The 24050-nt window shown below is 42.8% G+C and overlaps 1 protein-coding gene, 1 long non-coding RNA gene and 1 pseudogene across 8 annotated transcripts; all 3 read left to right on the top strand.

Annotated features, from left to right (window-relative positions):
* The first annotated feature begins 2003 nt into the window (after window positions 1-2003).
* LOC130374767 (cholesterol 24-hydroxylase-like) lies at window positions 2004-7631 on the top strand. Of its 2 annotated transcripts, none has more exons than XM_056581716.1 (15): window positions 2004-2243; window positions 2316-2393; window positions 2529-2610; window positions 2738-2811; window positions 3470-3556; window positions 3723-3861; window positions 4061-4174; window positions 4436-4598; window positions 4727-4789; window positions 4897-4969; window positions 5077-5161; window positions 5410-5520; window positions 5647-5735; window positions 5874-5940; window positions 6029-7631. In XM_056581716.1, exons 1-15 carry the CDS (start codon window positions 2080-2082, stop codon window positions 6176-6178), a joined length of 1539 nt encoding a protein of 512 aa, XP_056437691.1. In that variant the 5' UTR covers window positions 2004-2079; the 3' UTR covers window positions 6179-7631. The 2 variants fall into 2 exon arrangements, with proteins under 2 accessions (XP_056437691.1, XP_056437689.1); XM_056581714.1 differs by having other exon boundaries at window positions 2005-2243; window positions 4724-4789; window positions 6029-7629.
* Window positions 7632-8441: 810 nt separating this feature from the next.
* On the top strand, window positions 8442-15757 carry LOC130374771 (uncharacterized). Of its 6 annotated transcripts, none has more exons than XR_008893678.1 (12): window positions 8442-8615; window positions 8766-12194; window positions 12433-12534; window positions 12772-12848; window positions 12945-13023; window positions 13097-13213; window positions 13510-13617; window positions 13796-13989; window positions 14379-14457; window positions 14531-14647; window positions 14908-15028; window positions 15207-15757. It is a non-coding gene; the product is annotated as an uncharacterized LOC130374771 (long non-coding RNA). The 6 variants fall into 6 exon arrangements; XR_008893676.1 differs by having other exon boundaries at window positions 8443-8615; window positions 12945-13027; window positions 14885-15028; XR_008893674.1 differs by having other exon boundaries at window positions 8443-8615; window positions 13487-13617; window positions 14885-15028.
* Window positions 15758-18830: 3073 nt separating this feature from the next.
* Window positions 18831-23987, top strand: LOC130374768 (cholesterol 24-hydroxylase-like; annotated as a pseudogene).
* The last annotated feature ends 63 nt before the right edge of the window (window positions 23988-24050 follow it).

Below are 24050 nucleotides of genomic sequence, written 5' to 3' on the forward strand. Positions count from 1 at the left end.
ATAATAAATAGGCCTATTTAAAATTCAACGCAACTCTGCAGTCCCCCAGCTGGTGGGGGGCTAATGCCATAATAGTTTGCGTTTCAGACGTCCATGAATCCACCGTACGTCCACACCAGAAGCGCTTTGGTCGCTCAGTGTTTTGCCGCTGAAACGCGTCATAGTAATTTGCGTAAAGTTCAACAGTTTTCAACTTTTTTTGGACGCTCTGGTCGCTCAACTTTGGCCGCTGGTAGCGTTGGTCGCTTTGGTCGCTCTTGCCCATAGAAAGTGAACGACTTCCGGCGATTTGGTAGCTCAATTCGTTATGGTGTGGAGAAGGCAAACACACGTTCACCAAGACGGGGAGACAGCGCCGGGCGACTACGCCACTATCTGCCAATGGATCGTGGATGCCTGGGCTGAGATATCATTCTCAACTGTGGTCCGAGCTTTCACGAAGGCAGGAATAATCACTGAACTGCCAGGCAACAGCAGCGACACTGACTCGGATAATGACGAGAGGGAGCCGGGCATGTTGGATGCCGTAGGCTACTCGCCCAACTGTTCGGACACTGAAGAAGAACAATTCGAGGGATTCGTGGACGGGGAATGAACTGAAAAAGTGAGCTTTACGTGTTATACGTAACTGAACAATGTGAGTTACAATGAGTTATGCGCTAACGTATCAGACTGTTTCTTTTATGTGTTTACAACTGAACAAGGCTGGGAGATATTGTTAATATGCACATTAACGTTTGAACATCGTTACCATGGGAGTGAACGGAGTTGTCAGAACGCTTAATAAAGTTTGATTTTATCTGACTGTTTTGTTGACATTCCCTTCAGCACAGCTCGGTCTAGTCTGGATGCATAACGCAACCCCAGTCAAACGTTGGACTGCAGTATTTTCTATTCTATGCGGTTTATAATCCGGTGCGCCCTATATATGAAAACAGTTCTAAAATAGGCCATTCATTGAAGGTGCGCCTTAAAGTGCGGAAATGTGTGTGTGTGTGTGTGTGTGTGTGTGTGTGTGTGTGTGTGTGTGTGTGTGTGTGTGTGTGTGTGTGTGTGTGTGTGTGTGTGTGTGTGTGTGTGTGTGTGTGTGTGTGAGAGATTAAAAATCGATACAATCCTATAAGGAGTCATGGAGCAAACCGACCTGGAGTTAGGGTGCACTCACACTAGGCCATCTGGCCGTGGCCGTTTTCACACCTAACCGTGCTCAAATCTGCCAGTGTGAGTGTGGCCAGGCTGGGCCAATTTGGCCACTTGGGAGAGGTGTGCTGCCACGGTACGGGCCGCTACGGTACAGATGCTAATGAGCCGACACGCGCACACGCATGGCTACGCAACCTGAGCTGGATGACGTATAGTCCATGCGACGACCATGGACATAAAGGCGAAGAGCCTTCTTTCCCATTAAACGGTAAACATGGCGTCAAGCGGATTGACGCCATGGATTGCATTTGAACGTTGTTTATGCACTTCTTAAATTTCTGAAATAACGTTTACGCACCTCTTAACAGACAGGATCCCCAATTTTGTATGTATTTATTGTTATTATTGAATTATGGTTTTAACAGCGCATGCAGGAGTATTCAACGTTACCCTGCGTTCACACCAAAAGATGCATTTGCTGCCCGAACGCGTTGACGCCTGAGTTTTGCGGCGCGTCAAATCAAGTTTTGCTGCGCGTCAAAGGTTTTGCGGCGAGTCAAAAGTTGAAATATTTCAACTCGAGCAGCATTTGACGCGCCGCAAAAATACGTGAACGCGCCCTTCGCCCGTGCCCGGCAGCGGGCACCGGCATGCCGCGCCGCAAATCAGATTTTGACGCGCCGCAAATCAAGTTTTGCTGCCCGTTTTCTCGGCAGCAAATGCTGCGGCAGCAAAGCAGCAACGCGTCTCTACATTCACTTTGAATGGGATCACGACGCGCGTCAACTTTTTGCATCTTTTATTAGGCTGCGTTTCCAGTGTTTACGGTATCTGTGACCAAACACATCGTCAGCGAAAAGACCATGCCCTGCCCTCCTCCACAGCATTGTGAACACCAGAAACAGATTGAACCCTTCTAATAGCCTACCGAACTGCATGAAACAAGTTAAAATGGGTTTGTTTTACATTCTGTCAAACTGGGCCTGTTATGCTATTTGCTATAGTTTCCTTCTGATTGCAGTTGCGTTCCTTGTTTATTGTTTGTATATCAAACACATTCACATGAAATATGATCATATCCCTGGCCCACCAAGAGACGGGTAAGAACTCTCCAATTATTTTCTCGCTTAGGATTGGTAAGCAAGGTTAACCAATTACTTTGATCATTGCAGCTTTTTATTTGGGCATTCAACAACAGTGTTGGAGGAAACACGAAGTGATAGAAATCTTCACGACAAATTCCTAGAGTGGTAAGTAGGTTTATGTTAGAACTGTTGATTGTGCAGGCAGTAGCTCAACCATTACTAAAATGACGGTAATAAAAAAAGAAAATTACGGTTTGCACTGATAAACATATTTTAGGATGTCTATTTATTCTTTCACAGGGCTGAAATGTATGGGCCAGTCGTTAGGATTAATACTCTTCACGTCGTTGTAATACTTGTGACATGTCCAGAGGCTACTAAGGTAAACTATTACGTCATTCCAGTGCATAAGCCTGCAGTTGAACAGGAAGGAATTGCTCAATAAAGAGGGCAAAGTTCAAAATCTTTGGACTTCATTATTTAATAATTGTATTTCCGGGTGATTTCAGGAGATCTTGATGTCCTCCAAGTACCCTAAATCTAAAATTGTATTCAAACAACTCCATGGACTTTTTGGAGAAAGGTAATCTCATGGTTTATTGATTATTTAAACACATGCCATTAATATAAACACAAATGTTTGCTGTAATGTAATGCAATTATAATTATCACTCAATATCACATTTGTGTTGTATAGGAATAAAGATGCAATGTCACAGAACTCTAGTCTGAGCTTACTCCATTTATTCAACTCTCTAACTCGCACATGCATGACTCCTCTCAAAGTGCCAAACACATTAGAACATGGAATGTCATAAACATGCATAAAATAACGCGCATTGTTGCAGCAATGTCAAACATAACAATTTATTTAGATAAAATCTTGAACATAAAATATTGACAATTAGAATTGAGTGTGTTGCATGATTTGTAGGTGTTTGAGTGAATTATAATCACTAGCTCAAGCGCTTAAACTGAGTGTAAAATAATAGTAGCCTACAAATCGGAATAACTGTCTCTTGCAAGGCTGTCTCTTGCACAAAGGCTCTCCCGCTCGCTCCAACCAGAATTTTGAAGAGGTATAATGGGCGCCGCGCCAAGGTTTTTTTCCATGCTTATTCTGATCAAGTTATAATTGAGAATGTAATGTGGGAGAAAGTATTGGTTCATTCAACCCTTTTTTTATTTGTAATTTCAAATTCTCCAAATCGTACACACTTTTCTCTATTCCCCCAACATAGGTTTCTTGGAAATGGCTTGGTTACAGCTACCGATCATGAGCAGTGGTATAAACAACGACGGATCATGGACCCTGCCTTCAGCAGTCTGTAAGTTGGCACCAGTGTAATTCATGAGCAAGGAAGATGACCTTTGCCATTTCAAAATCGATTCAAATATTTAAAAAAAATCCTATTTTGTACGGGAACATTGCAGGGACAGGCCTCGATACAATGCTTTCTGTGCTGACCCCAAGACTTCTCGTTTAATATCCAGGTACCTCAGGGGTCTGATGGGGACCTTCAACGAGAGGGCAGAAAACCTCATGGATGAACTCACAAAGTTAGCAGACAGCAAAAAAGAAGCAAAGATGCTCCAGTTGGTCAACCGTGTGACCTTAGATGTCATCACCAAGGTAATCCATCCAAACATCTGTCCTCCATGTGATAGTTAATGAATGAATGTGACTGAAGAGTTTACAGGTTACTTCATTGTCCTTCATTGTCCTGCCTGGTTGCCCAAAAATGTTCATTGCTCACAGATCCCATTCTCAGAAAACAGTTTTCCTTCAAAAGCATTATACATTCTACTGATGTTTTATTACTATTTTTCAGTTGGCCTTTGGAATGGACTTGGATCTCCACAAAAACCATGAATCACCTTTCCCTAGAGCCATTGAGACGTGCCTGAAAGGCATGGTTCCTTACGTCCGAGACATGTTTTTTCAGGTACGAAATCGATATGCATGTTTGTTCACGCTGGATACTATGTATTACTACTCTTTGGACACTTGTATTGCTTTTATGAGCAACAGTGAATTTAAATACTATGTTATTAAGGAGAAGTAAGGAGTCAGGTATCCTACCCAAGGGGTCCATTGGTTAGCTGAAGACATTGGGAATCGAACCCAGAAACTTTTTGATGGAAGTTGAAGACCTCAGCTCTCTATACAATTCTACCACATATGATTGAACATTTAACTCTTTCAGCTGAACCCAAAAAACCGGCCGTTCATCAAAGAGGTGAGGGAGGCGTGCCAGCTTCTGCGGACCACAGGGGAAGCCTGGATCTCCAAACGGAGAACCGCCATCCAAAATGGTGAAGATGTACCCAAAGACATCCTCACTCAGATCATCAAATCAGCTGGACAAGGTTGGGTTCCAAATCCTATGATAAAATGCAGTTCATAAAGAGCAATGCTTTGAAATTGATTGTTTGCCAGTGAGGACACCAATTAAGAGGGAAGGATAGAAGAATTAATACTTTATTTATCGCAGTAGAGGAAATGACTAAAGAAGATGAGGATCTTATGTTGGACAACTTTGTGACGTTCTTCATTGCGGGTAAGTATCAATGTAAACGTGAATTTATAACTTTATAATTTTCATAGACATGATTATCTTGATGAGGAATCATTTCTCAATATGTATTGAGAAATAACTGCTTTCAGGACAGGAAACTACAGCCAATCAGCTTGCATTCTGCATCATGGAACTAGCAAGAAACCCTGACGTCATGGGAAAGTAATAGACACCACGAGAAGAAATTAGCAACTTCAATTCAAGTTAATGTGGAGATTGACACAGACATTCCTGTAACCTTATGTGTGACCTTACGATATGATCACCAGAGCGCAGAAAGAGGTGGATGCTGTTCTTGGAATGAAGCAGGAGATTAGCTATGATGATTTGGGAGAGCTGACCTACCTCTCACAGGTACATCCGTTATATGGATCAAGATGAAGGGCCAAACATTTCTTGACGTGTATGTCTTTACATCTACATTGCTAAGAGTATTACAGTGTACATAGCTTATATTTTGTGAATTGTTTTGTAGTTTTCTTTTGCATTTTTGTATCATTGCATCATCATTCCTTATAACTTTACTGAACTTTTCTCTGACAAGCTTATTTCCCGTCTGGGATTAAAGAGTCATCCTTCCTTATCTTATATTCTTCTGACAGGTGCTGAAGGAGACCCTTAGGATGTATCCCACGGCTCCGGGAACTAATCGTGATTTGCCGGAGGACATGACAATCAGTGGTGTTCACGTACCTGCAGGAGTTATGTGCTTGGTCAGTTGCTACAGTTTCTCTAGCAGTCTTCTTGAGACTTAATGAGCTTCATAGAAAAGTAAATATTCGCAACTGATGAATGGTGTCAATAATATCTGTTGAAGTGTATTGTTGTGTGCATTACAGTTTGACTCCTACGTCTGTGGGAGGATGGACAAATTCTTCAAGGACCCACTGACGTTTGATCCGGACCGGTTTCATACTGACGCTCCCAAGTAAGCAGTCTACATTAAAAGGAGCGTAGTGGATATTTAATGGTAAAATCCTGGGAACAAGAACAATCTACGCGCTCATGTTTATGTTCACTAAGAAGGAAAGAGTGTTGCGTATTCACTGCAGCCATCTTCCTGTAGGCCCTACTACTGTTACTTCCCCTTCGCTCTCGGACCACGCTCCTGTCTGGGACAGAAGTTTGCACAGGTGGGTGACACGGGTAGATACACCAAACATGCTAACTCTGATAAGAATCCAGAATCACAAACCAAGCATGTATATGATGTGATTCCAGATGGAGGCTAAGGTGGTGATGGCCAAATTGCTTCAGAGGTTTGAGTTCAGCCTGGTGCCAGGACAGTCCTTTGACATCCTGGACATTGGAACCTTGAGGCCTAAGAGCGGGGTCGTTTGCAACATTGCACACAGGAATCCCAACATATGAAACTTTATTTTGCAATGAGCAATTCTTCAGGTGACCTCTCTCTCTTGGGGCAGGTGGAAGACTCCCAGTCCCGCTAACCGGGACTATAAATATACTGGGTTTGATTCCCAACGACTGAAATCTACCGGTTGCATCCTTGAGAAAGATAGCTCAATCAAATTCATCATTGTTTACTGATTTTCCGCCAGCACGCAGCATAGACCCATAGAAGCTATACATATGGTCTGCTACTAACTACATGATTCTCCATCACGGATCTTCATCAACTATTGTTTGTTAATGTATTTACATGATGGGACTGGCAGGTATGCCTATACTGAACTTCGTTTTAGTCACGTTTTTCTGCGATATGTCGATGTCTTGCAGGATTCTCTTGCTCGCCAGCTCTATCCGTCTGTAACGTGTATAAGAAATACTTTGAATATTTTATTGAATTTCCTGCTGAAATATGTATATCAGTGGCGGCTGGTGGTTTTTAAAGTGAGGAAGGACTGCACGCTTGTTTGCCATTGGCCTGCTTGCACAGTTGTTGTATATGGCGGCATAAGAATGTGAGACTCAAGTTGTTTCCGGGTGTTTTGGTGAACCACAAAATAGTAGGGAGGGATAGTTATGTGAATAAAATTGATACAAAGCCACCAGTGGCATCACTGTAATTTGAAAGGCAGCATGTCTTTGAAATGGACTACAAGGGCAGAAGGAAAGGATGCAAAGCCCAGTAGTCAAATCAGGCCTAATCTGGATTTGTAAAAGTAAATTAAAAAACCTGGGCCTATTTTTGCCCTCAATGACTGAAGTTATTGGTTGTAATTTAGCTATGTCGCATTAGCAGCACCAACGTGAACTTGACACTTGTCGTTGCGTTTGGTTGCCCTATCAAGTCATCAGTCAAACCATGAACAGCCCACGTTGGAGATTTGCCATTATTCATTAGCAAACAGGGACAGCAATACAGTCGATTGCTAGTAATGCTACCAGTAAGCCATGAGTACCTAGCAAACCATGTAGCACCCACAACACTGACGATGCCATTACATTTGGTGATCTCGATTTTGCGAAGTGAAAGTGGTCTGCCTTTTTCTTTGGTCGCTAACTTAGCACTGTAACTCAATGAATGGAATGCTTTGTAATTAAACATGAACAATGTCCTCTGTTTCCACTGTTTCCATTGTACAATTTATTCGCAAATGTTAGAATCTCGTTATCCTCCAGAAGATTTCTCCGGCTTTGTGTCTCGACTGTTACGGTTGTGTTATTGGAATTCACAGCCCATCTGCTTCAGAAGAACTATACCCTTCAGTATGGAGATTCTCCAACACAGTGGAGCACCACCACTTCCTGCGATGTGTTATGTCATGCTGTGGAATAAAACGGTATATCAGTCAGAATTAACTTCCAAAGACAGCAATGAGAGTAGACTGTTTGTACTCGACTACATCATCATTTTGCATTAACTTTAGCCATTTCATTTTCGTATATTTTCCTTTATATATATTTGTATGTATCTAGTATACTATTTGAAATAAGTTGCATGTAATAACTATTATTTAAAGTGTCTGCTATCGTGGATAAATACGTTGGCTTAAGGCAGTGGCGTCCCTATGCTGTTTTATTCGGGGATAAAGCCTCTGATATTTAATTGGCCCCGAATATGATCTTTGGGAAAAAAATAAAATAAAAGTATTCATAAACATTTATAAGTAGCCTAGTCTAGATAGACATAGTCCTTCTGGCAAGAGAATAAACAACAACCTGTTTACCACCTCAAGTGTATTAACCTATCCTATCCCCAGTCAGATCTGTGTGTGTGTGTGCGTGTGAGTTCTGCCTCACTTGTATTCATTTGCAATAACTTGAATGGAACTTTAGACATTTGGGGGTAACATAGCAGTCAGGTGTTTGTCTGTATGGTGTGTGTCTGTATGGTGTGTGTGAGTGTGTGTTAACGTGTGTGGTGGTAGGCGCTGACTCCAGTTTAACCAGTGAATGAGTCTCTGGTCTCTTTGATGAAAGCTTCCTTCTCACACACACACTCATTCGCGCACACAGTAAGGTGAATTGAATGAAGACTTTTTTCGTTTTGAAGTTTGAATCTAAATCAGTCAAATCAGACTCATCCCTTTAATTAAAATGAGGGAGGTCTTTAAGATCAAACGCAGAGCTGAAATAGCCTCTCACTGTTACCAAGAAGACCACATGGTGCCGAACCTGCATTTAGTTTTACTAATAAGCTCACCTGCCGCAGCTCACCTGCCAGGTGGTTTTCTTCATTAGTTAATTGGTTGCATCTGGTGCGTTTCACTTAAAAGGGAACTGGACAGTGCATTTGTTTGTGTACTGTTTTGATGAAGTCTGTTGTGACTTATTTAACATCTCTTCGAGTTTCCCAGGTTAAAGACTTTTTGAAGTAAAGAAGAGCATCTCATCTGAACCTGATGTGAGTAGAATTGTGTGTGGCAAAGCACAACTGACGTGACTTGTATGTTGAAAATAAATCACTGATAATGTGTGAAGGAAATCGGGGATTGTGGTGGTTTAACTCTCATTTGAAATTTGGACCATGAGTAAACTGTTCCTTTCTTCAAAGGTCTATCATGGATATTTAACTGCAGTTCTGTGAGTATCCCAACTCTACCATGAAGCATAACTGCAAACTGTAAGTCATTAATTTCTCATTACGCTTGGGCACATTGATGTATTTTGGCTTCCTAGTGAATTAACCTGTTACCTGAAGGTTGATCTGAGTAGTAAGGATGTTTTATATTGGTTCATGGGTTACTTAGGTGTTTGGTTTATATTGGTATTAATGATTTGTTAAAATGGTTACAGGCTCCAAGTTATTGTTGTAAGCTGGAGTAATTGCTTGGGTTCTGATATCTTCAGTCTTTTTTCATTCTACTCTCCTGAGCTCTGCATCTTCATCACATGAGTGTTGCTTTACTGACACTGAGGGTGTGGTCTGAGTGAGCAGAGGTGCATACTGGGATACAGAGCTGTCTCGAGTCTACAGGTCTGTAGACACGGCCCCTCAGGGGAAACCGAGTGTTTGAGAAACTATCGTGACGTCAGTTACATGGACTGGAATGTTCTTAAAGATGGAGACAGGGATTCAGAAGGAGAAACACCAGGGGGAGATGAGGGGGCTCCTCATCTCAACGACTGAAACACAACTTCAGTCTGACACAGAACCATGGAACACATTCAACAGTCCCCTCCAGGCATCATGACTCCTCAGGAACAGTCTCATTTCCAAGAAGGTCTTATTTGGGGCCATCCCCATATGGATCCTGCTCCTCAAGAGCCACCCCCCTCCACTGGGTGGTTTTCTGAACAGATGACCTCCTTCCTGTCCTCAGGCTGACTAAAGCTGCACCGTTTGCATCTGTGAAGGCCCCTCATTCAGGAAACCACTGGACTTCAAAGACGTGACTTCAGAGATGTTGAATCAACACATTGGGACACATTTTGGAGACGCCAAGCATAATCCATCACCAATGTGGGACGCCACTGAAGAATGTTGTACATCATTTACGTCTCTGGAGACATTGGTTGTTCTGTTATGGGTGCCCTGGCAGGAGAGCTGGGGGGGGGGATGTTGGAATGTTATTTGCTATGAGGTTTTTACCCTGCCTGATTGTTTGGCCTTTTATGGCTCAGTGGTGTGTGTGTGTGTGTGTGTGTTTGGGTTTGACATGAGATGGAAGATTTTTGATCATCGCTAGGGTTTTACTGTGTGTGTGTGTGTCTCCCACTCACACCTGGCATGCAGTTCTACGTGCCTGTCCTGGGTTCTATGCGTGTGTGTCCGGCTTGCTTTGACAGTGATAATGTTCATACGGGGGTCTGTGTGATTGGCTTGGGATATTGGAATGCTCAACTAAATCATACCTGATGGACGGCCCACGCTTACTTAAGGGCCTCCAGTAGACATGAAGAGCCCTGACCGACGCTCCGGAGCGAGACCCAACACACTGGGCAGGAAGGAGAGTATCCAACTCAAGTGTAAAAGGATGCAAGCGGCGTGTTCAGATCAGTGACTTCAAACTAGGACTACACCAATCAGGATCAATGGAGGATGGACACCAAAAGGAATTTCACAAGGAGAGTCTGACGTTGGAAAGGGACCTAAATGGATATTCAAGATGACCTTCAGACCTGTAATGAGACGGCTCTTCCTACCTGGCTGGATTGATGGAGAGCCCTGTGGCTCTTGTCTTGCTCTCAGTTGCACATCTTCTCAGGCTGAACTGTATTTGTTTCGGACAGGACTAGCTGAACGATTGGTTCCCTTAAATCAGAACCAATCCGGGAACTCCAGCTAGTGCGCTCTTCGAGCTGAAGTTGTGCTCTTCAGCTGAGGAGGTGAGGAAACCTTCACTGGGGCTTCAAGGTGTAAAGAGGAGAATGTTTCAAAGTGTTCCATGGTACTCTGAAGACCGTTGTGTTCCACTGGCTGCGAGGAAGAACCCACACATCTTCCTCTTGGCCTTTCTCCTCTGAGAATCCTGGCGCCATCTTGAAGGATATTCCAGCTCATGTAACTGTTGTCACGACAGCTTCTCAAACACTTGGTTTCTCCTGAGGGGCGTGTCTATGGAACTGAAGACTTCAGACGGCACTGTATCCCAGCATGCATCTCTGCTCACTCAGACCACACCCCCATGAGTAGGATGCAACACTCTAGTGATAGAGATGTAGAGTTTTATAAGTAACGAGGGAGCAGACTAAGGTGATTAGAACCCAATGCAATGTCAAGTCTGTAAATCTTTGATATAACTTGTACACACTGGGTGCATAATAATGTAAAGGCACACTGAATAGTAGTAATGACCAACAGCAACAAACAGATCTCCTCAAGGTAAGTCTGTTGGCTGTATTTTAATGAAGACCATCGCTGGACTTCAGGATCTTCCTCCGTTCAGCTCAAGGTGAGGCGCTGGTTCTGTTTTTCTTTGGTTGGTTCCGGCCGGAATGTTCGGATTCCAGTCGGACGGTTTGTGCTTCCCGCCGTGGAAGGTTCTGAGTGCGGTCACTCGATTTAGTCCCAATGGTTAGCATAGAACGTTGTAGTCTTGACAACCATAAGAAACCACCTGGCAGTTAGTTGGACGGGAGTCCCCTGAGGAAATCTGGCGGACTGTTTTGGATTGTATTTGCGTAACCTCGAGCCGTTGCCAACAGAAAAAAAAATTCAGTCGGTTTCCATTGGGAATTGTTGCCCCTATCTTAAACAACTTAAGTTTGATATTAAATACTTACTCACACGTACGTCGTACAATATGTTGATAATTTCCGATGGTTGCGCTGTACTTTTAACCACGATGACGTGACGGGACTCTCACTGCGTATAAAACAGCGTTCTACTTGCGGGCCCATTTTTTACATCAGGGAAGGCTGAAAATCATTTCAAGGTGGAAGATAATTTGACATTTCTTCAACGGAACCCAGCACCTGAATATGGCTGAGTATATTTGATTTAATATCGATACTGCTTAGTGTTCTTTGTTACTTCAGCTTTTGTACGTTCTAAATATCTGCTGTCATTAATTGCCACAGAAGTTAAACCCTATCCAATGGAATGACGTTAAACAACGACTTTGGTGCAGAGTTAACAACTGGATAATATAAAAGCTAAAATAATGGCTGTCATTCCCACATGTTACAGTAGAAGATTCTTTAGAACTGTACAAGGTTAAAAAGGTAACATGTAGTTTGTCCCAAGGTGTCTGCCTCCTCACCCAGAGCCAGACCTCCACCTCCTCACCCAGAGCCAGACCTCCACCTCCTCACCCAGAGCCAGACCTCCACCTCCTCACCCAGAGCCAGACCTCCACCTCCTCACCCAGAGCCAGACCTCCACCTCCTCACCCAGAGCCAGACCTCCACCTCCTCACCCAGAGCCAGACCTCCACCTCCTCACCCAGAGCCAGACCTCCACCTCATCACCCAGAGCCAGACCTCCACCTCCTCACCCAGAGCCAGACCTCCACCTCCTGTCAGAAGTTCTCCAGAACAGGTCAGTTCTCTGTGTGAGTAGTCTTCTCAGGTCAGTTTCAATGCATTGCCTTAACCACTTCTTTAAACTTGTGTACTGCTCTGTCTTCATTACCGAAAACGGGATGCTCATGTCTGGTCTCAAGTCTTTTTTGGCCTGGAGTTATAAAATAATAGTTCAATTTATTGTGTAACTTGGTTTCGGATGAGTCAAATACGTTTATTGTTGGGCAAATACGGATGTAAACTTGCTGCTGTAGTGAAAAGGCGAGGCTGAGAGGCTGGGGACCGGATGCTTGTGGTGCCAGGGTGGACCGGAGACTGAGGCTGGAGATCAGGGGCCTGACGCACCGGACCAGAGGGTAACCATCACCAAGCTCATCTGAAACACTAAAATCCAAAGTCGTGCTGAAGGCCCTGCCTTGTGAAGGACGTCTGTCGTGGGGTAGATGTAGCCTGACTCTGAAGTGATCATCACACTCACTGCCACTTCTGGTAGAATACTGCTACCACAAACTACCGGCGTTTGTACCATATATACCAGACGACTACATCTGTTTTACCACTTGTTGAAGCAAGACTTCCGCTGTTTGTTCCAGACCAGGACTCTGAGGAGAGCTGCTGGAGGAGCTGAGACGCTGGAGGACGACTAGGAATCGACCAACCAGGACTCCTCGTAAGTTTGTATTTACTTACATGGTTGACTTAAAGGACAAAATACAGCTGTTACTTTGACATGCGTTAACCAACTACCGCTGTGTTTTCTTACTAGAACGTGTTTCTGGAGCGGAGGCGAGATGGTAGGGGAGCCGTGAATCTGGAGGATGACCATCACTCTACCAACACGGATTGTACGTTTGTATTAACCAAACAAACTGGAAATAAAGGGCTTAAAAATAAAACAAAATACATGTTTTTAACCAGACTTTAGGGCCAGGCTCGCGCTGTTTGTTCCAGACCAGGACTCTGGCTGAGGAGAGCTGATTGGGGAGCCAAGACTCGAGCCAAGAGGACGACATCACTCCACCAACCAGGATCCTCGTAAGTTTGCCTAAAATAAACAGAGTGGACTTGTTGTTACGCATGATTAGTTTGTCCAGTACAAGTTACGGCATACTATTGTGGTTGTTTACCAGACAAACTACAGCTGCTACTTTGTTACGCGCCATTAGAGCCCAACTACTCCTGTGTTTGACCTTACATTAGAGACAAACTACTATTGTGTTTGTTACCTGATATTAGAGACAAACTACTCCTGTGTTAGTTACCTTACATTAGAGCCCAACTACTACTGTGTTTGTTACCTTACATTAGAGACAAATTATATTTGTAACAAGACCAGGAATCTGGAGGACTGATGGAGAAGCCGTACATCTGGAAGGCAAATCCTGAGGACCACCAGGACTCTACCATCAAGTTTACATTATCTGGACATAGTGGACTAGGTAGGGGGTTCAACTCTCAAACCAATGGTGCCGGGTTCAAGTCCTCAGAATACAGTGATGCGTCCTTGAGCAAGGCGCCCTAAAGCCTGCCTGCTCCTTAATGACTTATCTTTGGTTCAGATAATGTTGCATCTTTTGAATATTGAACCTAATCAATGTCCTTGTTTGGTCCGGGCAGACGCACCTGAGCTGAACCTCACCTGATCCTGTTTGGTCGGGGGTAGACGCACCTGAGCTAAACCTGCCCTGATCCTGTTGGTCCCGTCTACTCAGTTCATCTGAGCCTCGTCCTCCAGAAGACCTGCTGAGCTCAGCAGTCTGAGGCTGATGGATCAATGACCTCCAGTGGGAGTGATCTTCTTGACCCCACATGTAACCGTGTGCTTCCACACGCCTTTCCCTCACGTCTGTCACTAACCTCACTACTTCACTACTCTCTACTGCTTCCTCTTTTCTTCCTTCTCTGTGGTTCAAACCGTTACACTGAAGGCGCGTCTTCCTGCCCTCAGAGGGTTTAGCGTTAGGGTTGAGAGTCAGGGTTTAGAGTCAGGGACAGAGCTGGTTAGGGAGGACTGCTTTTACACAAACCTCTTCACTTGCTTTTCGGAATGGTGGTGACATTTTGAAAAGATTCATTTGAGAAAATGTTTTCCTCTGCTTTCCTTTACAAAATTGTATTAAACTTCTGTCAAGTGCTTTTGTTTATATATTAAAATCCCACATTGACTTCTACATGTTTGGTGTGGTTCATTTCTTACTAGAACGTGTTTCTGGAGCGGAGGCGAGCTGGTAGGGGAGCCGTGAATCTGGAGGATGACCATCACTCTGCCAACAAGGATTGTACGTTTGTATTAACCAAACAAACTGGAAATAAAGGGCTTGAAAATAAAACCAAATACATGTTTGTAACCAGACTTTAGGGCCAGACTCGCGCTGTTTGTTCCAGACCAGGACACTGGCTGAGGAGAGCTGATGGAGGAGCCAAGACTCGAGCCAAGAGGACGACATCACTCCACCAACCAGGATCCTCGTAAGTTTGCCTAAAATAAACAGTGGACTTGTTGTAACGCAGGATTAGATTGTCCAGTACAAGTTACGGCATACTATTGTGGTTGTTTACCAGACAAACTACAGCTGCTACTTTGTTACGCGCCATTAGAGCCCAACTACTCCTGTGTTTTTTACCTTGCATTAGAGCCCAACTACTCCTGTGTTTGTTACCTTACATTAGAGACAAACTACTACTGTGTTTGTTACCTTACATTAGAGACAAATTACGTTTGTAACAAGACCAGGAATCTGGAGGACTGATGGAGAAGCCGTACATCTGGAAGGCAAATCCTGAGGACCACCAGGACTCTACCATCAAGGATTCCTCATAAGTTTGCATTATCTGGACATAGTGGACTAGGTAGGGGGTTCAACTCTCAAACCAATGGTGCCGGGTTCAAGTCCTCAGAATACAGTGATGCGTCCTTGAGCAAGGCGCCCTAAAGCCTGCCTGCTCCTTAATGACTTATCTTTGGTTCAGATAATGTTGCATCTTTTGAATATTGAACCTAATCAATGTCTTTGTTTGGTCCGGGCAGACGCACCTGAGCTGAACCTCACCTGATCCTGTTTGGTCGGGGGTAGACACACCTGAGCTAAACCCGCCCTGATCCTGACATGCTGCTGGTCCCGTCTCCTCAGTTCATCTAAGCCTCGTCCTCCAGAAGACCTGCTGAGCTCAGCAGTCTGAGGCTGATGGATCAATGACCTCCAGTGGGAGTGATCTTCTTGACCCCACATGTAACCATGTGCTTCCACACACCTTTCCCTCACGTCTGTCACTAACCTCACTACTTCACTACTCTCTACTGCTTCCTCTTTTCTTCCTTCTCTGTGGTTCAAACCGTTACACTGAAGGCGCGTCTTCCTGCCCTCAGAGGGTTTAGCGTTAGGGTTGAGAGTCAGGGTTTAGAGTCAGGGACAGAGCTGGTTAGGGAGGACTGCTTTTACACAAACCTCTTCACTTGCTTTTCGGAATGGTGGTGACATTTTGAAAAGATTAATTTGAGAAAATGTTTTCCTCTGCTTTGCTTTACAAAATTGTATTAAACTTCTGTCAAGTGTTTTTGTTTATATATTAAAATCCCACATTGACTTCTACATGTTTGGTGCGGTTCATTTAATTGTCCTTTAACTTGGTTAATGTCAAGCTAAACTCCTGCATTACATTAATATACATGATTGTTATTCAGCAATGTTCACATAATCCATTTTGTAAAAATATGAAACCTCCATATTACTACTAAATTCAAGCCTATTCATGTATTTAACAATGTACATACTCTCCCGCAGGCCATTCTCTGCTACACGTTCAATCCACCAACCCGTATCACATCAACGTACTATAGCTACGTTCGTTCAAACGGAAAATTTAGTTTGGTGTGAGACTGTTTTCCAGCAGAGGGAGCTGTCATACACCTTAATTATACAGGAATGTCTGTGTATTTACTTTTTAAAATGTTCATGGGCTGGTCTAGCTTGCCTGCAAATAACTCTGCCTCCAGCAACAGGATTGGTCGAAACATATGAAGTGAAAGAATTAAAAGCCCAGTTCACCAGACCGGTCAGCTGCGGTCAGATTTTGGATCATGAATGTATTGAGTGAACGACGTCTGAGCTAAATATTTTATATGAATATTTTGGTAGTTTAGACGCTGTTTAGCGTATTACTGCCCTACACAGGTAAGTTGTTGAACGAGATTTTAACATACAGTCCTGTGTTGTGCAGGATAGCCGGAGCAGGTTGTGTCAACGTCTACAAAGATTGCCACGACTGTGAAAACCAACGGGTGACGTCACGGACATGGGTACGTCATTTAAAAGAAGAAAAATATATTTAAGCAATAGATCACGCCAGGCTGTGGTATGTGCTCATTATACCACTGTTAAGGGGCGTTGTCCAGCCCCGACGCGCAGCGGAGGGCCGGCGACCCCCTTCACAGTGGTATAATGAGCACATGCCACTGACTGAAGTGATCTATTGCTTTTATACGGTTACTGTTATGGTGAAACGAGAGTCATAGACACACTACATTTAAAAAGAAAGTCATAGTAGCCGTTTTGTTAAAGAATACAAAAAAGTAGTCCCTCCTGGCTGCCGCTATGCATCGACGGTCGCTATGCAACACACTTTAGCGTCCCTCCGAGAGAAGGCTCCGATAGAGCGGTTCGCCGGCAATTTATCCTATGGAGCAGTTCAATCGCCGTGTGCCTAAGCTTTCGTTAGTCTCTCCATCGCCTTGCTCACTCCCGGAGTAACAACATTTACACCCTCTCCATCATCCAACACATGTTTTACTTTGTAACTGTTTCTACTTCCAGGCGCGGAGTGATATGCAAACTTTCACAAATGATCGGGCGTCATAGCAGTTATGTATATGCTCATTATACAACAGTTGGGAACCAATCAGATCGCTGGATTTAGGTCCCCGTTGTATAAATAAGCCTAGCCCCACCTGTTTTTTACATGTAGAAACGCCGCTGGAGCGATAATGTTGTTGTGGTACTTTAGTTCATAACGCATTTTTTTTTAATGGTTTGAAACACAAATATATTGATGGAATTTGGGCAGTAGGCTTAATGGTAATGCTTTGTGTGGATGCCGATTAATAAGCATATTAAATTAACCCGTTCATTTCACTCCTGTGGCCTTAATATTCTGGCTGGAATAGCTGTTGTAAAATATGTGGCATAAAGGCCTACTTGCATGTTTCATTTTTGTTAATGAACTGGCGTTGCACTTGTAATATTGTCGCTTATTGAATCCGTTGAAGTTGCGAAAGCATCCTGTGAAAATAACAATAACGGAACACTTGTTTTTGTGTCATGTGTTTAATGTGCAATCTGGTTGCGGAGTGACATAAGGAAAGATCTGATGGTGATGCTGCATTACTCTAGCTCTGCGGTAATGCAAAGTGGTGTGCGTGTGCGCTGTTGTTGTTGCGGAAGATCAACTGTATTGTTGTGGATGTTATGCAGTAGCGCATATTGTGGCTGTATTGGCACCTAATATGAAATTTGGGTGCATGTCTGAGTGTTTGGGGGTTGGCCGTGCGTTGGTGGAGTTCGTTACTGAAGGCCCTGAAACTCCACATCAGAATGTTCTGAAACTTTTTGCGTGACCCCATGGGGTCTTGAACTATAACCCTGAAGTGAAATGAGCCTGAAATAACAGGGCATTTTCTTTTAAATTGAATCCAAAATCATATGTAATATGTCTCATATTGGAGATTTTGGTTGGCTTTTATTTTGAAACTCCACATCAGAATGTTCTAAAACTTCTCGTGTGACCCCATGGGGTCTTGAACTATAACCCTGAAGTGGAATGAGCCTGAAATAACAGGGCATTTTCTTTTAAATCGAATCCAAAATCATATGTAATATGTCTCATATTTGAGATTTTGGTTGGCTTTTACTTTGAAACTCCACATCAGAATGTTCTGAAACTTCTTGCCTGACCCCATGGTGTCGTGAACTATAACCCTGAAGTTAAATGAGCCTGGAATAACAGGGCATTTTCTTTTTAAATCGAATCCAAAATCATATGTAATATGTCTCATATTTGGTGGGCTTTTATTTTGAAACTACGCATCAGAATGTCCTGAAACTTCTTGGGTGACCCTGTGGGGTCTTGAACTATCGCCCTGCAGTGAGATGAGCCTGGGCTTTTATTTTTAAAGTAAATACCACAACGGCCGTACACTTCCTTTGATAGTATTTGCTTTTAATTACTGTCTTTTTGTATGTACCCGACGAATGCTTTTATTTGAAACTAGTTCTGAGACGCTATTACCGTAATGGCTAGTATATACAGGTACGGCAAAAAACTGAGTCGGCTGGCTTGACCGCCGATCTTGATGAGTCGGCTGGCTTGACCGCAGTGAATAAGAAGGGTGCGTTCCAGTCTGCGTAAACGGGAACCCCCACCACACGAGAACGCCCATTTGTGTCTGCAGTCAGGGATGATATTGCCCCCTGCCGATGCCAGCAGAAGACCTCAACCACAAAGTTAGCGCCAAAAAAAGTGATTAATGTTTCAAAGAAGTTAACACAAACATAAATGATTATGCCTTCGTTACCGTCTGTTGATGCTGGTAACAAAATATAAGTGTATGGGGCAGTAAACTGTACTAAAATTGAAAACACATTGTTTTGTCTACAATTAAAGTGAGGTATAATTTGTGCACTGGTAAATATAAATCAACGGATGGCGTGGTGCGCTTGAGGAAAATACTGACTCCTCCCATTGTGAAACAGAAACGGAAAGCACTCCTCGAATAGCCTACAGAACTGCATGCAAAAAGTTACAATGGGTTTATTTTACATTCTGGCAAACTGGGCCTGTTATGCAATGTTCTGTATTTTCCTTCTGATTGCAGTCGCTTTCCTTGTTTATTGTTTGTATATCAAACACATTCACATGAAATATGATCATATCCCTGGCCCACCAAGAGACAGGTAAGAACTCTCCAATGCTTTCTCGCTTAGTCGTGTGGTTAGCAAGATTGACAAATTACTTTGATCATTGCAGCTTTTTATTTGGGCATTCACGAACAATGATAGGAGAAACACAGAGTGGAAGAAATGTCCACGACAAATTCCTACAGTGGTAAGTATAGGTTTCGTTTAAAACTGTTGATAGTGCAACCTAGTGGGCGAGCTCGACTATCACTATAACGGTGCGGTAAATAACAACAACACAAATACGGTTTCCCCTCATACGTCTTAGATGTCTATTTATTCTTTCACAGGGCTGAAATGTATGGGCCAGTTGTTAGGATTAATACTCTTCACGTCGTTGTTATACTTGTGACCTGTCCTGAGGCTACAAAGGTAAACTATTAAGCTATGTCAGTGCATCCACAAGCCAGCAGTTGATCAAGAAAAGAGTGCAAAGGTCCAAATATTTGCGCTTCATTATTTAATAATTGTATTTCCAGGAGATCTTGATGTCCCCCAAGTACCTAAAACACAAACTTGCTTACAAACGACTCTTTGGACTTTTTGGAACGAGGTAATCTCATGGTTTGATTATTTAAACATGCCATTCATGTAATGTAGGCCTAATGCAATTATAGTTATTCCTCAACATCACATTTGTTTAGATGGAATCTTGAATATAAAATATTAACAATTTTAATGGAGTGTAAGTGTAGTAGGTCTATATGAGATTGCAATGTCAATCAGAAAGTAAAGCCCTTTTTGGTTCCAGTTGATGCAACGCAATGACCAGTGACTACGTGAACCTGTTTTGGTTCTGACCAGTGACTACGTGAACCTGTTTTGGTTCTATAGTGATAAATATCCTGGTTTACTGTCTCAAAGTTTTAACAATTAATTTTAAAAGTACAAAAAAGGGATTATTTTTGTGCGAGAGAAAGAATCGGTTTATTTGATCCATTTTTCACATTCCCAATTCGTGTTATTTCCGACTCTCAAATTCTTACTCACTATTCTCTCTGCCTACAACATAGGTTTCTGGGAAATGGCTTGGCTACAGCTACCGATCATGAGCAGTGGCATAAACAACGACGGATTATGGATCCTGCCTTCAGCAGTCTGTAAGTTGAACCCAGTTTAAGGTGACCAGAGTTTTGAAAGGAAAAAGAGGGACATTGTAGTTTGTTGGACCATTTATCAACAGAATATCCGATATTTTCTGAAATAAAAAAGAAACAAATTTATGTTTTTCTTAATGTCATATTACATCTAATATGTAGGCCTAGTAAAGGTGGGGCCCAATGGTTTTGAGATTACCTTTTCCATTTAAAAATCTATTAAAATATGTTAAAACGGGGACATTTCCAGGGACAGGCCCCCATCCATTGCTTTCTGCGCTGACACCAAGACTTCTCGTTTAATATCCAGGTACCTCAGGGGCCTGATGGGGACCTTCAACGAGAGGGCAGAAAACCTCATGGATGAACTCACCACAGTTAGCAGACAGCAAAAGAGAAGCAAAGATGCTCCAGTTGGTCAACCGTGTGACCTTAGATGTCATCACCAAGGTACTAAATCCAAACGTCTGTCCACCATGTGATAGTTAATGAATAAACGTAAATGAAGAGTTCACAGGTTACTTTATTTTCCTTGTTTACTCCATGGTCAACCTAACATGTTCAATTGCTCACAGATCCCGATTTCTCAGGAAATCGTTTTCCTTCAAAAGACTAAAATATCTAAACATTCTACTGATGTTTTATTACTAACATTCAGGTGGCCTTTGGAATGGATTTGGACCTCCTGAACAATGAATCGCCTTTCCCTAGAGCCATTGACATGTGTCTGAAAGGCATGGTTCATTCCACCCAAGACATGTTTTTTGAGGTATCTTCACACTAGTACGGGATACTACGCATTTCTATTCTTTCGTCACTTGTATTGCTTTTATGAGCAACCGTGAATTTAAAGAGTGTTATTAAGGAGAGCTAAGCAGTGAGGTATCCTGCCCCAAGTGGTCCTTCGGGTTAGAGGCAGACATTGGGAATCGAACCCAGAAACTAATGATCGAACACCCCATCTCTCTATACACTACTACCCCTGATTTTATGTTTGAACATTTAACTCTTCTAGCTAATGCCAAAGAACCGGCCGTTCATCAAGGAGAGGTGCGGGAGGCGTGCCAGCTTCTGCGGACCCAGAGGAGAAGCCTGGATCTCCAAACGGGGAACTGCCATCCAAATGGTGAAGATGTACCCAAAGACATCCTCACTCCGACATCAATCAGCTGGACAAGGTTGTGTTTCAAATACTATGATAAAATGTGGTACATGAGTGGCAATGCCTTGAAATGAATTGGTTGCAAGAGAAAAAGAGACACAGGGAAGTCAACGCAGGAGTAGTGCTGTTCTGTGATTTGTCAGCCCGGTGGTTAGCATCCTAGGTCTTCACATAGTGGCATGAATGAGCACAGAACGAATCCCAACCAAATTTACTGTAGATTCAGAAAATAAATGCAGAATTTTTAAGGAGGTTTTTATTCATGGGATGACCTAATATTGAATGATGCTTTACCCAGATATAGGCGACCTTAAGTCATTCCAACTACCTTTCAAAGTGAAACACATAAGGGCTTTGCCCTTGAAAGTACAGTTTGGTGGATCATTTGATATATTGGCTAGAAGAGTAAACACTTTTTTTTTCTTGCAGAAGAGGAAATTAACAAAGAAGATGAGGATTTTATGCTGGACAACTTTGTGACGTTCTTCATCGCGGGTAAGCCTCAATGTAAACGTGACTTTATAACTTTATACGTTGTGTAGACATAATTATGGACTGTTGCTGTATAAAACATCTAGATATGGAATCATTTAACCATTATCAGTGAAAATATTCTGGCTGATCGGCATTACTTTTATTGAGACCGATCACCGCTTTCAGGACAGGAAACTACAGCCAATCAGCTTGCATTCTGCATCATGGAACTTGCAAGGAAGACTGACATCGTGGAAAAGTAAGAGGCAACAGGAGAAGCAAACATTAATTAATTTATGTTGAGATTTGCGGGAGACAATCCTCTCACCTGTTATGTTCACCAGAGCGCAGAAAGAGGTGGATGCTGTTCTTGGAATGAAGCAGGAGATTAGCTATGATGACTTGGGAGAGCTGACCTACCTCTCACAGGTACATCCTTTATAAGGATCAAGATGAAGAGAAAAAACATTTAATAACATGTATTTCATTACATCTACATTGCTAAGAGTATTATAGCTTTATATTTTTTTGCCTTGTTTTGTATTTTTTTTTGCATTTTTTAATCTCTAATTCCTATAACTTTCCTGTACTTTTCACAGGGACAAGCTTATTTCCCGTCTGGGATTAAAGAGTCATTCTACCTTATCTTGTGTTTTTCTGGCAGGTGCTGAAGGAGACCCTTAGGATGTATGCCCCCTCTCCGGGAACTTCTCGTGAGTTGCCGGAGGACCTGACCATCAGTGGTGTTCACATACCTGCAGGAGTTATGGCCATGGTCAGTTGCTACAGTCAAAGAAGTCTTCTTGAAACGTAATATTCTTCAACTGATAAATGGTGACAGTAGTATGATTTGATGTGTATTGTTGTGTGTTTTACAGTTTGACTCTTATGTCTGTGGGAGGATGGATAAATTCTTCAAAGACCCACTGACGTTTGATCCGGACCGGTTTCATCCAGACGCTCCAAAGTAAGCAGTCTACTCTTAAAGAAGCATACTGGATATTTAATTATCATAGCATGTGAACAAGAACAATCTACGTGCTCATCTTCACGTTCAATACCATACATATTCTTTCTGAATATGTATATTATTTTCTTTCTTGGGGCGTGTTCCTGTAGGCCCTACTACTGTTACTTCCCCTTTGCTCTCGGACCACGCTCCTGTCTGGGACAGAAGTTTGCACAGGTGGGTGACACAGGTAGACACACCAAACATGCTTACTCTGATAAGAATCCATAAACTCAAACTGAGGATGTGTATGATGTGATTCCAGATGGAGGCTAAGGTGGTGATGGCCAAGCTGCTTCAGAGGTTTGAGTTCAGTCTGGTACCAGGACAGTCCTTTGACATCCTCGACACTGGAACCCTGAGGCCCAAGAGCGGGGTTGTTTGCAACATTAAACACAGAAATCCAAACATGTGAAATTTCATTTTGCAATGAACATATCCTGCGAATGAGTTATGTTACTAATTATAGATGTAGAGTATCAACAATTGACTCTGAAAATATACAGGAAATATACAGGTCATTATGGGTGAACTCCATGAACATATCTCTCTCATATAATAAGGCGGCCCAATTAGGCCATTTCATTTCGCTTCCGATTTTCCGCCAGTACGCAGAATAGACCCATAGAAGCTATATGGTCCTACTGAGGCAACATGACCAGCAGATTGCGATGATGGACTACTCATGAGTAACCGTCACCAAACTTGCGGATTCCTTGTAACTTCATGACGCTCCATCACGGATCTCACTCAACTTGTGATTGTTGTTATTTGGATTTATATTTTAGGACTGGCAGGTAGGCCTATTTGAACTTTGACACGTTTTCGTGAGACTGCTCTGTGTCTTGCAGCATTCTCTTGCTTCTCAGCTCTATTTGTCAAAGGTTCACTGATAAGAGCTGCATGGCTACGTCATAAAAGGACCCCTGCCGCCGAGGCCAGCAGAAGACCTCGACCCCAAAGTGAAACACAAACTTGAAAATGAAGTGATGCATTATAAGATAAGGTGTGCAAGATGCAGTTTGTAATTCCAGATCCTATAGGCCTACTACTGCTTGTACTAACTAAATTCTACTATTAAACAAACAAATATTTGGTATGTCGTGGCCAGCCTTACCTGATCACACAATTCATTGTTTACGCACCTCTTTTTTTTTTACCACTACACCATATACAATAC

Source organism: Gadus chalcogrammus, chromosome 21 (assembly GCF_026213295.1).
Source record: "Gadus chalcogrammus isolate NIFS_2021 chromosome 21, NIFS_Gcha_1.0, whole genome shotgun sequence".
NCBI lineage: Eukaryota > Metazoa > Chordata > Actinopteri > Gadiformes > Gadidae > Gadus > Gadus chalcogrammus.